The 16,441-nt window shown below is 54.5% G+C and overlaps 2 protein-coding genes and 1 long non-coding RNA gene across 3 annotated transcripts; 2 read left to right on the top strand and 1 right to left on the bottom strand.

Moving 5' to 3' along the window:
- The first annotated feature begins 874 nt into the window (after window positions 1-874).
- On the top strand, window positions 875-13,938 carry GAPDHS (glyceraldehyde-3-phosphate dehydrogenase, spermatogenic). The gene is made up of 11 exons (XM_024237551.2): window positions 875-2,178; window positions 5,420-5,597; window positions 6,926-7,022; window positions 7,196-7,302; window positions 10,940-11,030; window positions 11,111-11,229; window positions 11,566-11,647; window positions 11,964-12,115; window positions 12,289-12,451; window positions 13,531-13,628; window positions 13,720-13,938. Exons 1-11 carry the CDS (start codon window positions 2,112-2,114, stop codon window positions 13,790-13,792), a joined length of 1,227 nt encoding a protein of 408 aa, XP_024093319.1. The 5' UTR covers window positions 875-2,111; the 3' UTR covers window positions 13,793-13,938.
- On the bottom strand, window positions 9,341-11,127 carry LOC134759364 (uncharacterized). Its single transcript, XR_008516513.2, has 2 exons — window positions 10,372-11,127; window positions 9,341-10,195 (listed from the first exon to the last, which is right to left on the bottom strand). It is a non-coding gene; the product is annotated as an uncharacterized LOC134759364 (long non-coding RNA).
- A 245-nt stretch (window positions 13,939-14,183) lies between the features above and the next one.
- TMEM147 (transmembrane protein 147) lies at window positions 14,184-16,148 on the top strand. Its single transcript, XM_009232450.4, has 7 exons — window positions 14,184-14,437; window positions 14,509-14,578; window positions 15,148-15,207; window positions 15,294-15,430; window positions 15,567-15,651; window positions 15,741-15,862; window positions 15,946-16,148. Exons 1-7 carry the CDS (start codon window positions 14,361-14,363, stop codon window positions 16,067-16,069), a joined length of 675 nt encoding a protein of 224 aa, XP_009230725.1. The 5' UTR covers window positions 14,184-14,360; the 3' UTR covers window positions 16,070-16,148.
- The last annotated feature ends 293 nt before the right edge of the window (window positions 16,149-16,441 follow it).

Genomic DNA, 16,441 nt, shown 5'->3' on the forward strand with positions numbered 1-16,441 from the left:
TCACTGAGGTGCAAGCAAACCCCTACCCCGGGGCTGCAGGGGAGGGAGCTGTTTGTCCACTTGTTCTTTGTCAGAGGCTTACTGAAAACCTGCTTTGTATTGTTCTAAGTGCTGGAGGCAGAGTTGTGAACAAACAAATAAGAACAGGAGCCCTGTGAGGGGCTTAGAGCCCAAGGGGGAGAAATCGAACAAATAAACCAATCAATAGATCATGACAAACTACATGAAAAGCTACAAGGAAAAGAATGGGTGCTGCGAGAAGATATAACGTGGAGAGTGCAATAAGACTGGCGAAAGAATGGGTGCTGCAAGAAGATATAACGTGGAGAGTTTGATAAGATTGGTGATCAGGGCCGAGTGAGGTGGCTCACGCCTGTAATCCTACGCCGAGGCAGATGGATCACCTGAGGTCAGGAGTTTGAGATCAGCCTGGCCAACATGGTGAAACCGCGTCTCTACTAAAAATACAAAAAAAAAAAAAAAAAAAAAATTAGCCAGGTGTAGTGGTGCATGCCTGTAATCCCAGCTACTCAGGAGTCTGAGGCGGGAGAATCGCTTGAACCCAGGAGGCAGAGGTTGCAGTGAGCTGAGATCGCACCATTGCACTCCAGCCTAGGCAACAAGAGCGAAACCCTGTCTCAAAAAAGAAAAGAAAAGAAAAGAAAAGATTAGCGATCAGATGAAACCTGAGGAATTGACATTTATTCATTCAAGTATAGTTTATTGGGCTAACACCTTTTTCAGACAGGGTCTTGCTCTATTGCCCAGCTGGAGTGCAGTGGCACAATCATAGCTCACTGCAGCCTTGACCTCCTAGGCTCAAGTGATCCTCCCACCTCAGCCTCCCTAATAATTGGGACAACAGGCGTGCACCACCACACCTGACTACTTTTTTTATTTTTTGTAGATACAGGGTTTTGCCACATTGCCCATGTTGGTCTCAAACTCCTGGACTCAAATGATCCTCCCACCTCAGCCTCCCAAAGTGTTGGGATTACAGGCATGAGCCACTGCGTCCAGCCCACAAACACCTTTTAAGTGCCAAACACTTTTATCAATGGGATACAGAAGTGACATAGATGACGTCCCTGTCCTCTTAGACTTACAGTCTGGTAGGCAGAGACAGTTGGCAAGAAAACAATTTTTAGAGAGACATGTGCTCTAAGGAAAATAAAAACATAGACAGTGTAGCCCTAGAGAAATTTTGCACACTGAAACATAACTCAGAATGGAGAAGTCAGACAAGGCTTCCTGGAAGATGGGCAGAAACTGGGGGGAAGGGGGTGACGGCTGACAGTGACAGAGAAAGGAGGGAACTTAGATGCAGAGTGTAGAAAGCCTCTCTTAAAGGGTGGGAAACCAAGAGGCAGCCAAGGGAAGCCGTGGGTGGGCCTTCCAGGCATACGGAGGCAGCAAGAGTCACTCCGCTGGAGAAGCCAAGGGACAGCACGGAACCTGTGTGCTTCAAGAGACAGAGAAGAGGAAAGGGCTTTCAGGAACAGTGTAAAAGGTGGGATTCCAGGCCAGGTGTGGTGGCTCGCTCCTGTAATCCCAGCATTTTGGAAGGCCGAGGTGGGAGGATCGCTTGAGCCCAAGGGTTCTAGACCAGCCTGAGCAAAAGAGTGAGACCCTCTCTCTACAAAAAAATAAAAAGTAAAAATAGCCTGCCGTGGTGGCTACACATGTAGTCCCAGCTACTCAGGAGGCCGAGGTGGGAGGATCGCTTGAACCCAGTTCAAGGCTGCAGTGAGCCATGATTGCACCACTGCACTCCAGCCTAGGAGAAAGAGTGACACCCTGTCTCAAAATAAATAAACAAATGATAATTTTAAAAAGTGGGATTCCATTCCAGACGGCAGTGCGTGGCCATGGAACGGTGGTGCACAGCGTGCTGATGTCCCATGCCTCTACGGGGATGGGATGCGGTGGTCTCAGGCCTCTGGCTTGGGCGCCGCCCCTCGGCGACGTCACTGGGTACTGTGACGTCACTGGGTACTGTGACATCACGGCAATTAGCCCAGTACCCACCAGCCCTGGCGCTCCGCACGCACCTCAGTAACATCACAGCAGGTCCCGAGGCAGCCAGGCCAATGATAACCTTATAAGAGGCCATGTCGAAGCGCGACATCGTCCTCACCAATGTCACCGTTGTCCAGTTGCTGCGACAGCCGTGCCCGGGTGAGGGAGGCAGCGGAGGGTGCGGGGGAGGGCTGGAAAGGGCAGTGGGGAGCGTCTGCACCCTCACACCTGTGCCGTATCCCGACCGCCCTTCCTGGCGTGTGCACCATCTAGGGACCAGGGCATCATCCGCTCTCCCTCCCTCCACACCCGCCAGTGTGCTGGCAGAGTGGGGTTTACTGCGATGGCGGGGAGACCGGGCCTCCGCCCCCAGGGCTGGGTGGGCTTCGCGCCGCTATCACACAGTAGAAAGAGCAGAAACGAGGGCCATCGGAGGCTGCAGCCTCAAAGTGGCGGGAAGCGGGCGGGCTTAGGAGAGGCTTATGGAGAACCCAGGGGTGCTGGGCTTCCATGTAAAAGTGATGTTCATGGCGCTTCGCGTGAGGTGGGCTTTGCCCTCCCTGTGAGGCACAAAACAAGGACACTTGCAACCTTGCCGGGGACGTGCTGACCACTTCGCAGGCGAGAGCTCAGGGAAGCCTCACCACCACCTGAGAAGGCCAGTGTGTGCCCGCAGTTTACAGAGCGGCCAGCAGAGGTTAAGAGAGGGCAAACTACTTCCTTAGTCTCTCAACGAGGGCGGCGTGCGCGCGCGCGCACACACACACACACACACACACTCACTCTAGCCGGAGGAACCAGGTCTTCCGGTGGGCTGCCTCCATTCATTCCCACGCTGTTCCCTCACTTCCCACGGGCGGGGGCTGCAGGGGTAGGTGGGGCTAGGGCTTGGGTCCAGGAGACCCTGGAAGACACAAGAGCAGACAGGCTTACCAACCTCATGAGACTTGAACCCCTGCCCTGCACGTCACTGCTCCGTGGCCTCGGGCTTCATTTTCCCCTCTGTAAAGTGGGTTTATAGCACATGCCTCTCGGGATTCAGTGGGAGGACACAGTGAGGAGCTCGGGGCAGCACCCAGCTAGCCCCCAGGCTTTTCTCCAACCCGGGGACCCCAACCCTACAGTGGAGGGGAAGAGAGTGCAAGTCTGGGAGCGCTGGGAGAGGAGGACCATCTGAGTTTTCTTCGGAAGGGTCACCCATTGGGCTCAGATTCCCATCCTGAACCAGGTGGACAAATCCCCTTTCTCCCATAGCAGAAACAACCCCCAAGGATGCAAACATCTTCAAGTTCACCAATAAACACTAACACCTTCATGAACTTGGACAGCCACTGGAAACACCTATAGTCCAGCCTCAGGCCACAAGGTCTGTGGCAACAGGGAGAGGTCAGGGAGTCAGACAGGCCAGCTGTCCCCCAGCTCCCAGCCCCACCACCTCCCAGGTACCTTTGATTTGGTGCCAAAAACTTGGACTACCACTATCCCTTTCCAGCCCTTCTCCACCCCCCGTTATCTCCCTTTCCTCAGGAATCTGTGTAGGATCAGACTTCCCTCCTCTATTAAAATCAGCTCCTATGTGTGGGCCTCGAGATCTCACTGAGCCCTCACAGCAGCCCCTAGGTGGGGGATCAGCCCCGAGAGGTTCATTAACTTGCTCAAGTCCACAGAGCAGCAGGTCTGTGTGGATTGAGCGAGGCTTGACTTTCCAGCTTGAAACTCTCTGCCACCAGGTCCCCTAAGTCTCCACTTCTCCCCTCTTCTCAAGCCCTCCTCTGTAGCTCAGGCGGCTGCTACCTCCAGGCACAGGTGTTTTTAAGGGCAGTCCGGGAGCAGGAGTGTGTGTGGAGAGGTGGGAGCCAGTGTGAGCTTCCGTGTTTCACAGAGTATGATACGTGGTACTCTCTAAGCTTCCCTGAGGATAAGAAATCTTATCCTGAGGATAAGAAATGCTTGGAGTGCTTATTTTATTTTTTAATTTTTTTTGTGAGATGGAGTTTCGCTCTTGTTGCCCAGGCTGGAGTGCAATGGTACAATCGGCTCACCGCAACCTCCGCCTCCCGGGTTCAAGCGAATTCTCCTGCTTCAGCCTCCTGAGTAGCTGGGATTACAGGCACGCACCAGCAAGCCTGGCTAATTTTTTTATATTTTTAGTAGAGACGGGGTTTCTGCATGTTGGTCAGGCTGGTCTCAAACTCCCGACTTCAGGTGATCCGCCTGCCTCAGCCTCCCAAAGTGCTGGGATTACAGGCGTGAGCCACCACTCCTGGCCTGGAGTGCTTATTAAAAACAGGATTTCTGGGCCTCCATACAGACCTACTGAGTCCGATTTTTCTAGGAAGAGCCCTCCTCAGGTGATTTTTTTTTTTTAGACAGAGTCTCGCTCTGTCGCCCAGGCTGGAATGCAGTGGCGCAATCTCGGCTCACTGCAACCTCCGCCTCCCAGGTTCAAGAGATTCTCTTGCCTCAGCCCCCCGAGGAGCTGGGATTACAGTATTTTTAGTAGAGAACAGGTTTCTCCATGTTGGCCAGGCTGGTCTTGAACTCCTGACCTCAAGTGATCCACCCACCTTAGCCTCCCGAAGTGCCAGGATTACAGGCGTGAACCACCACACCTGGCCACTCCGATGACTCCTAACATGGAACAGTTTGGGGACCATTGGGCTAAATCAATTATCGGACAAATTCGGGGAACAATCTACAAAATACTAATGCATATCAAACGTTTCCTCAGCTTGGTCATAAGCAATCCATGTATTACCTCATTTAATCCTCACAACAACCCTCTAAGAAAAGTACTATTATCTCCCCTTACAGAGGAGGAAACTGAGGCACAGAGAACGTCACCCCAAGCGATCTATGTTGAAAGTACATACCCCGGCCAGGCGCGGTGGCTCACGCCTGTAATCCTAGCACTTTGGGAGGCTGAGGCGGGTGGATCACCTAAAGTCAGGAGTTCGAGACCAGCCTGGCCAACATGGTGAAACCCTGTCTCTACTAAAAATACAAAAATTAGCCAGGCGCCGTGGTGGGTGCCTATAATCCCAGCTACTCAGGAGGCTGAGGCAGGAGAATCGCTTGAACCCAGGAGACAGAGGTTGCAGTGAGCCAAGATCAGGCCACTGCACTCCAGCCTGGGTGACAGAGCAATACTCTGTCTCGGCGGCGGGGGTGGGGGGGAACGAAAGTACATACCCAGTGAATTAGAATCTCCAGGAAAGAGCCCTTGGGACTGATATTTTAAACAAGTTCATTCTGTAGAGAAAGTGGGTTTGGGAAACACTGGGCTAAATGGTTGCTCACGAGGGGCCAGGAGCCAGCAACAGATTCTGGGCAGCAAAGACAGTTTGTTCTCTTTCACTTTGGTGGTCGTGCAACCCATTCCCTCCCTTCCCCCGCATAGTGACCAGAGCACCGCCCCCACCTGAGCCTAAGGCTGAAGTAGAGCCCCAGCCACAACCAGAACCCACACCAGTCTGGGAGGAAATAAAGCCACCACCGCCACCACCGCCTCCTCGCCCTGCTACTCCTCCTCCTAAGGTGGTGTCTGTGGCCCGGGAGCTGACTGTGGGCATCAATGGGTGAGTCTACTCCAGCCCCTGATCAGTCTGAAGCTTAAGAGCCCAGCCCCTCCTCTGGCTGCTAACTGGGGGCACCTCCACATTTCCCCCCATCAATGCTTTCATTCCGACGACCTTGGAGAAATAGCCCGGAGTAAGGCAGACAGGGCCCCATGCTCAGCAGCATTCTGGTGGGGAAGACAGTAATCAAATAAAGAAATGAGATTGTTCAGTAGAGTGTGCTGGGAACAGTGTAGAACCCAGTGGAAAAGTCAGGCTGGAGAGGGCAGCCTTTGCCAGTGATCAGGGGAGGCCTTGGGGAGAAGGTGTCATTGGAGTGGGACCAGAGTGATGAGATGCAGCCAGCTCCCAGGGCACCTTGCTGGGGAAGGAGTCTTCCAGGCAGCGGGACAAGCAATGATTCCGGGGCAGAGGCAAGCTCAGTGTGTTCAGGGACAGCCAGGAAGTCAGAGTGGCTGGTGTCCACCAAGCAAAGGGAAAAGGAGGGAGGCCGGTGGGAAGCCCGGAGGGGGCTGCTACACCACGGTAAAGAGTGTGGATCTTGTTTTACTGATGGACAGTCGTGGATGTTTTCATGCCAAGAGACGTAATCTGTCTTGAAGTTTTAAAAGATCCATCCTGGCTCACACCTGTAAACCCAGCAGTTTGGGAGGCCGAGGCAGGAGAATCCTTTGAGACCAGGAGTTTGAGACCAGCGTGGGCAACATAGTGAGACTCTGCCTCTACAAAGAAAAAATTTTTTAATTGTTTAATGAAAAAATAAAAGATCCATCCAGCTACAAGGTTAAGAATAGGGGTTAGGAGCCAGGTGCAGTGGCTCACGCCTGTAATCCCAGCACTTTGGGAGGCCAAGGCGGGTCTATCAACTTGAGGTCAGGAGTTCAAGACCAGCCTGGCCAACATGGCAAAACCCTGTCTCTATTAAAAATACAAAAATTAGCCAGGTGTGGTGGTATGCGCCTGTAGTCCCAGCTACTTGGGAGACTGAGGCAGGAGAATCACTTGAACCCAGGAGGCAGAGGTTGCAATGAGCCCAGATAGCGCCACTGCACTCCAGCTTGGGCGAAAGAGCTAGACTCCATCTCAAAAAAAAAAAAAAAAAAATATATATATATATATATATATATGGGTTAGGGAACGGATTGGGAGAGGGAGCCGAAAAAGCAGTTAAAGGGGCTGGTGAGGTCATCTTGGCAAGAGATGACCATGGCCGGCACAGAGGTTGTTGCCTTGTCCCCTGGATTAAGGATTCCCAACCAGGCTCCTTGAGGGAGCCTCCTCTCCATTACCCCCTTCTCTCCCATCCCTTCCTGTCTGTCCCTGGCCAGATTTGGACGCATCGGTCGCCTGGTCCTGCGCGCCTGCATGGAGAAGGGTGTTAAGGTGGTGGCTGTGAATGATCCATTCATTGACCCGGAATACATGGTCAGTAGCTGGCAGAGGGCAGGAACAGCAGGGTGGGACTAGGGTGGGAAAGGGACTCAGGGAAGCTGTATGGAAGGCTCTCAGCTGCAATGTGAGACCTTCACCAAAGAGGGGACTCCCTAGGGATCCTCGCCCTGCCACCCCAAGACTAGGAGCCATTCCATCCCCCACAGGTGTACATGTTTAAGTATGACTCCACCCACGGCCGATACAAGGGAAGTGTGGAATTCAGGAACGGACAGCTGGTCGTGGACAACCATGAGATCTCTGTCTACCAGTGGTAAGGAGAGCATCTGTCTGATGCACGGCTGTGACATATTGAGGCAGGGGATGTGGAGGTGGCTAAAATGGGATTCCAGCCTCTCACATGGGGTTCTGAAACCACCTCCAAAATTGGGTGTGCATGCCTCTAGGTACTAATTTGAAGAGGGGAGTCTCAGGTCCTTCACCCCTAAAATGATTAAGAAGCACTGATCTAAAAAGATGCCTCACTGTACTCAAGAATGCTTTTTCTTTTTATTTTTTTAGGGACGGGGTATCACTCTCTTGCCCAGTCTGGAGTGCAGTGGTGTAATCATAACTCACTGCAGCCTTGACCTCCCGGGCTCAAGTGATCCTCCCACCTCGGCCTCCCGAGTAGTTGGCACAAGCCACAATACCTGGCAAATTTTTTGTAGAGACGAGGTCTTGCCATCTGGCCCAGGCTGGTTTCAAACTCCTGGCCCCAAGCAATCCTCCCACCTTGGCCTCCCAGAGTGCTGGGATTACAGGCAGGAGCCATCGCATTTTGCTTTAATGCACATTTGTATGTTTTCTCGTGGGCATATCAACATGTCCAGAACTCAACTCTTGATTCCTCTTCAACCCCACACCTATTCAGCGCCCATTGACCACTGCTGGCCAACTGTGCCTGAATTCCAAAGGGAGGAAGGTATAATGAGGCTTGTGCGAACATCCGATCATCCGTTCCCATCATGGCCTGAACCAGTGTTTCAGGTTTACTTTAGAATGCCCTGGGCTGAGAGAAGGGCTACATTCAGTTAGTTGGGGGAGCTTAGAATTTTATTTTGGCTGACATTCACCTTTCTAATGTAAACTATTAGCCACTCCTGGCTCTGTGGCTGCCTGGGGCTTACACACACACACACCCCCACAGGCCCACACACATGCACACTAGTGAACCCTGTCCAGGCCCAGGCAGGGTCTGCAGCCTCCCCAGCGCCCCTCCCCACAGATCTAATCTCAGCCTTTCTCCTTGTACTTACTGGGGGTAGGGTGAGTGATAAAGGGGCAGGGATGGGTGCAGTAGATTTGTGGGCAGGGGGCAGAGACTGGAGAGTCAGTGAAAATGGAAGAAAGCTGCTTAACCCAAGTTTGAAATCATGACACCGGAAACAACTCCAGCACCATAGTTATCACGCAGACTTTAACGTGGCCACCACCATTCCTGCCACTTGGAGTCATCCCTCTTCCCCACCTAGCTGCCCCCTCTGTCCACGGCCCCGACTCAGGTGTTGCCTTCTCTAGTTACTTGTGCAATGCAGTTCCCCGCCCCTCCAGCCCCGTCTCCATCCCCGCACTGTTGGGCTGCACAAGCCAGGCTGTGTGCCTGCACTCTGCCCTGCACCGCCGCTAGCTAGCTGGGTGACCTTGGGCAAGGAACCAAACTTGCCTGAGCCTCAGTTCCCCGCTGTATCTGAAGGGCATGATGAGCAAACCTACCACAGCGGTAGCTGGGAGCACGAATGGAGTGAACACGTGTTTGTGGACACTTAAACGGGCACTTCCCACAATGCCATGGCTTTGCAGGGAGGGCTCTGTCAACTGGCACCACCACTGTTGCTCTGGCATTAGCAGGTACAGGCCCTGGTAGACATTCAGAACTTCCTTTGAATGAATGAATGGAATCCTCAAAACAGCCCGGTGGGCAGGAGGCTGGGGCCCATGACAGCCTTGGCGAGGGCCTGGGGTCTTCTGGGGCACAGTCTTTGCCTCAGGCCAACTCAGCAATTGCTGCAGAGGAATCGCAAGTGTCCCTAATTTGGAAGGCAGGAAATGGAGGGTATCTGAGAAGAGCTAGTTGGGCCAGATGATGGAAAGTGGACTGACAGAGCAGGAGACAGGAAGAGGATAACCATGTGCTATGGCCTTGCGGGGCAGCCCATTCATTCACTCATTCAGGCAGTGGAAACAGGAGTGCAGACCCGAGGTGGGGCCAGCCACCTGCACTCCAGCAGGCTCTCCCTCTCACTCCCCTCCCCTCTGCCCTGACAGCAGTAAAAAAATGCAAAAATTGACAGCGGTAGCACTTCCTCATTGGGTTGTGAAGGTTACGTGAGTTTAATACAGGTAAGGCACTTAGAACATGGGCACAGGACAGGTGTTCAGTAAACATGTATAAAATGACTCACTAAAAAAAAAAAAAAAACACAAGGCCAGGTGCAGCGGCTCATGCCTGTCATCCCAGCACTTTGGGAGGCTGAGGTGGGTGGATCACCTGAGGTCAGGAGTTTGAGACCAGCCTGGCCAACAGAGCAAAACTCCGTCACCACCAAAAACACAAAAAACAACAACAATAAAAAACTAGCCAGGTGTGGTAATGCATGCCTGTAACCCCAGCTACTCGGGAGGCAGAGGCAGGAGAATCGCTTGAACCCAGAAGGTGGAGGTTGCAGTGAGCAGAAATCGTGCCACTGCACTCCAGCCTGAGTGACAGAGTGAGACTCTGTCTCAAAAACAAAACAAAACAAAACAAAACAAAGAAAACCCATGAGGACAGGCACGGTGGCTCACACCTGTAATCCCAGCACTGTGGGAGGCCAAGGATCACTTGAGCCCAGGGGTTCTAAAGCACCCTGGGCAACAAAAGTGAGATCCCATCTCTACAAAAAAATTTAAAAATTAGCTGGGCATGGTGGTGTGCGCCTGTAGTCCCAGCTACTCAGGAGGCCAAGGCAGGAGGATGGCTGGAGCCAGGAAGATCAAGGCTGCAGTGAGCTCTGATTGCACCACTGCACTCCAGCCTGGGCGACAGAGGAAGACCCTGTCTCAAAACAAACCCTACAAACATTGATTGAACCCCCCATTGAGGGGAGCAGGCTCAATGGCGATGGAAACAGACCGATGCTGGCCGAGAATCGCAGAAGCAAAGCACCCAGTTACTCATGATAAACCTGGGAAGAAAGTGGAATACAGTTTATTCACTTAATGCTTGTTTGCTAAAGCCAAGTAGGAAACGGCAATACTAGATGTTTAATGTGTTTCAAATACATTTGTGCTGACAAATGTTTGTCAAAATACCAAGTAAAAACATAAATTTATAAAACAGGAAACCAAAAACCTCCCTTACCTTTGTAATGTAAACCATGAGCCACCGCTGCCCCAAGGCTGCCTCAGGCTTCAGGAGTCCTCCAGGAGCTTTTTCTTTAATGCACTGTCTGTTTTCAGGGACTCTCCTGGCCCTTGGCAGCCAGCTTCCTATTGCAGGAGCTGAGGGTCTAGGAGGGTTCGTGGTGAGGTTGTCAGGGCTGGGAAGTAGAAAGCAGCCGGGCAGGCCTCACAGTCACAGAGTCCACGTCCCGGGCAGCATATGGAGAAAGGATCCGGGCTAGCTGACAGCAGTCAGCGTTGGCGCCTCCGAGCAGGTTGAGGGCTGAGTTGGGGAGGTCACCACCTGTACCCAGGGATAGCAGGGGTGGTGCAATCAGCAAAGGGAAAGTGGTCTGAAGTGGGGCAGTGGTGAAAAGCTAGGCCAGCGGGGTGGAGCCCATCTGGAGCAAGTAGGTATGTGGGGTAGTGGACGCAGGTGGTTGCAGGTGGGCTGGCACCTGCTCAGCCTGTCAAATGGTGAAAGCCATGGACTGTGAAGGTGGGGCTCAAGCAGGGGAGACTGACTCAGCCCTGCCACTTCCCCACAGTAAGGAGCCCAAACAGATCCCCTGGAGGGCTGTCGGGAGCCCCTACGTGGTGGAGTCCACAGGCGTGTACCTCTCCATAGAGGCAGCTTCGGTAAGCCAGGGAGAGGTGTCCAGGGCTAGCTGGGGAGATGATGGCGCCAGAAGCCCCTGACACCTGCGCTTCCTCCCCAGGACCACATCTCAGCAGGTGCTCAACGTGTGGTCATCTCCGCGCCCTCACCGGACGCACCAACGTTCGTCATGGGTGTGAATGAAAATGACTATAACCCTGGCTCCATGAACATTGTGAGGTAATGTGGGCAGTGACATCCTGCAATGTGTGGAAGGGAGGGTAGACTCGTCCTCCCCACCCTCAGCCCCACTGGATTCCTGGTCACTTGGCTTCTGCTTCTCCTTCCCGAAACTATCTGCTAAAAATGCATGACTTCCAGAGGACAAGCTTGGGGAGACTTCCCAGCTGCACCTCAGTGCCTCCTTCACTCTGACAGTGTCCCCACAGATCCCTCTCACCCTCATCCTGACGTTTCATAAAACCAAGTCTGCGTGCATACCCCAAGACGGGTAGGGGTGGAGGGGTGGCTCTGCGACTCACCTCACAGTGCCCGTGCACACCTTGGCTATTTCAGCAACGCATCCTGCACCACCAACTGTTTGGCTCCCCTCGCCAAAGTCATCCATGAGCGATTTGGGATCGTGGAAGGCTTGATGGTGAGTTGAGGATGAGGGGCTGGGGCAGGAAGGATGGCAGGGAAACCCAACCTCTTCTTCCCTGGCCTTGCTTACTGTATGGAGTTAAGAGGGAGAGACTGGTTTCGGGAGGAGAGGCCCACTAGTGCAGAAGTCATTTAAAACACTGTGCAACCCTCAGGCAAGGCTGGACCCTGGCCTGCACACGTCCCCTCCTGTGGTCTGTGGTGGTGGCCCCACCAGCCTTCACACCTAGGCCACCACCTTAGTCCTGGAAAAAAGAGGCATGGGAGCTCAGGAGCACGAAGGCCTCATCTTGGTCCTTCTCTTCCCCAAGACCACAGTCCATTCCTACACGGCTACCCAGAAGACGGTGGACGGGCCATCAAGGAAGGCCTGGCGAGATGGGCGGGGTGCCCACCAGAACATCATCCCAGCCTCCACTGGGGCTGCGAAAGCCGTGACCAAAGTCATCCCAGAGCTCAAAGGGTATGAGGACAAGAAGCTGCGACCAGGGTGGGGGCATACCCCGGGAGGACTGGACTGGCCCGGCCCTCAGTCCTTAAGAGGAAAGCAGGGGCCTGGCCCAGCCACAGGGCAAGGGGGAATGGAGGGCAACGTCCCTAAGTTCTGACTCCTGTTCCTCATGGGGGATTCTCCAGGAAGCTGACAGGGATGGCGTTCCGGGTACCAACCCCAGATGTGTCTGTCGTGGACCTGACCTGCCGCCTCGCCCAGCCTGCCCCCTACTCAGCCATCAAGGAGGCTGTAAAAGCAGCAGCCAAGGGGCCCATGGCTGGCATCCTTGCCTACACCGAGGATGAGGTAGGGGCTGAGGAGAGGAGCCCTGGGAGGAGCCCTCTGGGGAGGGACATGATTTCCACTTGCCAGGGAGCTGCTCTCAATGTGCCAAGACAGAAACTGCAAGGGAGTTTCTTGGAGGTGGCAAGGGAGATCTCCCTGCCTCAGGGCCTTTGCACTTGCTGTTCCTTTGGTCTGAAATGCTTCCCTTGCCAGGTGACCATACAGTCTGTCCTTACTTCCTCCAAGTCTCTACTTCAACCTCCCTCTTCAGCAAGGCACCCCCTCAAAAGATGTTCTTTTTGTGGCCCTATTCCTCACCTGAAATTTCATTCCATAGTCACTGTTGGCCCCAGTGGTGTGTGCATTCCAAGAAAACAGGGATTTAGGGGCTGCATTTTCACTTTTGTGGCTCCAGCCTGGCATACAGCAGGTGACTAATACATGCTTAGTGAACAAAAGACAACAGTTCCCATTTTTTTCAATACTCGCTCAGGGCCAGGCCATGGCCAGGTGCCTTCTCTGTGAGGAGTGGATGCCATGGTCATGGTGGACACCCCTGTACGTCCACCTTGGTGCTGTCTCCCTGCATTAACTCCTGCAGGTCCACTTTCCCACAGTCACCGGGATCTTTTGTTTTAATGGAATCACATTGCATCACCCGTTTTCAGGATTGAAAACACTCCTGTGGCCTTTCATGACACTACGGCTAAAACCCTCAGCTCCTGCGTTCCTGCAGCTCCTTCCACCTCAGACACTGTGCTGAGGGCCACAGCCGGTCAGATCTTTCTAGTCATCTAGACCCAGGCTCATGGCCACCCCTCAGAGAGGCTCTCCATGCTGGCCCATTCCAAATGCTTGCATTATTCCTAGGAAAAGGATGTACTGGTACAGCATGAGGGTGTTTGTGACCTGCGCCCTTTCGCCAGACCCCGACACAGTGCCTTGGTCATACCCTCCAGTCCAGAGACTGGACACAGTAGGGCTACATCAAATATTATAGATGAATGCATGGATGGTCGATAGAGCTAAGAGTCAGGGTCTCAGCTCCTGGAGGTCCTTGCTCTGCCGGACACACTTATCTTTGAAATTCTGACTCCCAGGTCGTCTCTACGGACCTTCTCGGTGATACCCACTCGTCCATCTTCGATGCTAAGGCCGGCATTGCGCTCAATGACAATTTCGTGAAGCTCATTTCATGGTAAGGGGGAAGGAGCTGGAGACTTAGAGGGAGGGGAACTAAGGGGTGGTCGGAAAGAACTCCCTTGAAGCTCCCGACCCCTCCTCCACAGGTACGACAACGAATATGGCTACAGTCACCGGGTGGTCGACCTCCTCCGATACATGTTCAGCCGAGACAAGTGAAACGGGAAGGTCCTTTCTTTCCTTCCCAGGGGCCGGGGCCGGAACATGTGCCTCCCGTTCCAGCATCTGGCTGCCCGGGGGAGGAAGGGCACCCGGGCGGGCGCCCCACGCCGATGGGTTCATGGTGAAATAAAAAACAGTGCTCATGGCTGCGTCCCGTATCTCTGCGCCGGTCAGGGCGGGTTCTGATCCGGGTTTGAGGCCCGCCCCACCCTTACTCGATCGCCTGCGCCCACGGGCGAGGGGTCGCGCTCGACTCCAAGCCGGGTTCCACTTCAGGAGACGGGGACTGCGATGGCAGCGGGAGAGGCCCCACATGGCCGGAAGTTACTCGCCAAAGCCCTGGGCCGGCAGCGGTGGGAACCAGGGCCGGCCACGGGCGCTCTGACGTCACTGGGCGCGACGCCCCGCGCCGGGACTACTGCTCCCAGAAGGTCGCGCGCGGGCCCCTGCCAGTCAGGTGGGCGCCAGGCCCCGGCCGTGGCGAAAGTGCCGACGGAGCCGGAGACCCGCTCCCAGAGACGCCGCCTCGCGATCCCCGCGCGGGCGGGACCGGGCGGCCGGCGTCATGACCCTGTTTCACTTCGGGAACTGCTTCGCTCTTGCCTACTTCCCCTACTTCATCACCTACAAGTGCAGCGGCCTGTGAGTGCGGGAAGGGCGCGGGGCGGAGAGGGCGCGGAGCCCGGGCCGACCCTCACCTCCTGCTTCTCCAGGTCCGAGTACAACGCCTTCTGGAAATGCGTCCAGGCTGGAGTCACCTACCTCTTTGTCCAACTCTGCAAGGTGAGGGCCACCGGGACCCCACGTGTTCTGGCCCCCAGGCTCTACAGACCCAGGGACCCGCCCCCGTTGCGTATCCCACACGCCCCCGCCCCACGGTGGGACCGCACTCGGGACTCCGTATTGGGAGGCGTCAGGATACCTAGAGAGGATGGACTTTGAAGAGGGCACGACCTGAGAAGAGACCTAGAAGCAACTTTTGCGTAGCACTTAGTAAAACTGAGAAAACCTCAGTAGTGTGGTTGTCTAAGAGGGTTTTTTTTGGTGCGGTTAAGAGTGATCTCCGATTCTCTACGTGCTGCTAACACTGCCCAAGGAGCAGCACCTTCAGACCTGACTCAGGTGCCCTGTGATCACCCAGAACTCAAACTTCCAGCCCCGTCGGGGACCCGGGGACCTATCCTCTATCTCCCCGATTCCTGTAATTTTGCCACCATCTGGTGGTTCCTCTTCCAGATGGGTCCCCAGAACCTGTCCTGCCCTCCTCATACCCACGAACTTCCCACAAATCCCACGTGGTTTATTTTGATCCCCTCACCTTGAAGTGACCTGTTTCTGCTTTCTGTTCTCAGATGCTGTTCTTGGCCACTTTCTTTCCCACCTGGGAAGGCGGCATCTATGACTTCATTGGGGTGAGAGGGGCCAGGGAAGGGCAGGGAGTTCAGGAGTGGGGCTCCCTGTCCCTCTGTGCTTACTTAAGCCTCAACCTGACCCGCAGGAGTTCATGAAGGCCAGCGTGGATGTGGCAGACCTGATAGGTCTAAACCTTGTCATGTCCCGGAATGCCGGCAAGGGGGAGTACAAGATCATGGTTGCTGCCCTGGGCTGGGCCACCGCCGAGCTTATTATGTCCCGGTGCGTGCAACAGCCTGGAGCCCAGACCCCTGAGAAGGGACACCTGGGTTCCACGGGGGTGCTGGAGGGCAGGGGCTCAAAGCCTGGTGCTGAAGGTGTCTAGGTACTGGAGAATCCCATCCTTTGCCTTCCTCAGCTGCATTCCCCTATGGGTCGGAGCCCGGGGCATTGAGTTTGACTGGAAGTACATCCAGATGAGCATCGACTCCAACATCAGTCTGGTAGGCAGTCCTGCTCTCCCGCATACACGTTTCTGCTGGCGGCCATATTCCTCCCCGAGGCCTGGCCCCGACTTTCTGCCTCCCTCCAGGTCCATTACATCGTCGCGTCTGCTCAGGTCTGGATGATAACACGCTATGATCTGTACCACACCTTCCGGCCAGCTGTCCTCCTGCTGATGTTCCTCAGTGTCTACAAGGCCTTCGTTATGGAGTGAGTTGGGTGGGGTTTAGGGCTGGGTGCAAAGTGGAGTGGGTTATCTAGTCTCCCTCCCTCATTGTGACATTTTCCTGCAGGACCTTCGTCCACCTCTGCTCCCTAGGCAGTTGGACAGCCCTACTGGCCCGAGCAGTGGTAACGGGGCTGCTGGCCCTCAGCACTTTGGCCCTGTATGTCGCCGTTGTCAATGTGCACTCCTAGGCTTGGTGTCTCAGACATTGATGTACCTTTTCCCTGCCTCGCTCCAGGTTTTAGTGAAGTAAACAGTATTTGGAAAGTTGTTGCTGCCTCCATTTCTCTCTCTTGGGAACTGTTTCCCAATACCGTGTCCACCCGGATCCCAGAGGCCCTGGTTCTGTCTCCGGAGCCAGGTAGACAAGCTGGAAGCTAGCCAGTCACTGACTTGTCCCATGTCTTTTTCCTCAGGCTCCTTGTTTGCCAGGAGTAGACAGAAGGTTTGGATGATCTTTGAGCAGTGGCAGAGGCCAGGGCCCTCAGGAAACAGGTGATAGAGGGGAGCTAGAATCCCCTCTATAGAGACAGAGAAGGCCCTTGGGGGGCTCTTCCTCTCCT

The sequence above is a fragment of the Pongo abelii genome, chromosome 20 (genome assembly GCF_028885655.2).
Source record: "Pongo abelii isolate AG06213 chromosome 20, NHGRI_mPonAbe1-v2.0_pri, whole genome shotgun sequence".
NCBI lineage: Eukaryota > Metazoa > Chordata > Mammalia > Primates > Hominidae > Pongo > Pongo abelii.

Bases quoted from the DNA above. Each gene is read 5' to 3' on its own strand.
- GAPDHS (XM_024237551.2), top strand. From the start codon at position 2,112: ATGTCGAAGCGCGACATCGTCCTCACCAATGTCACCGTTGTCCAGTTG. The intron at 5,598-6,925 runs GTGAGTCTACTC...GTCCCTGGCCAG, and splicing joins CTGACTGTGGGCATCAATGG to ATTTGGACGCATCGGTCGCC. The intron at 11,648-11,963 runs GTGAGTTGAGGA...CTCTTCCCCAAG, and splicing joins GGATCGTGGAAGGCTTGATG to ACCACAGTCCATTCCTACAC.
- TMEM147 (XM_009232450.4), top strand. From the start codon at position 14,361: ATGACCCTGTTTCACTTCGGGAACTGCTTCGCTCTTGCCTACTTCCCC. The intron at 14,438-14,508 runs GTGAGTGCGGGA...CTGCTTCTCCAG, and splicing joins ACCTACAAGTGCAGCGGCCT to GTCCGAGTACAACGCCTTCT. The intron at 15,652-15,740 runs GTAGGCAGTCCT...GCCTCCCTCCAG, and splicing joins TCGACTCCAACATCAGTCTG to GTCCATTACATCGTCGCGTC.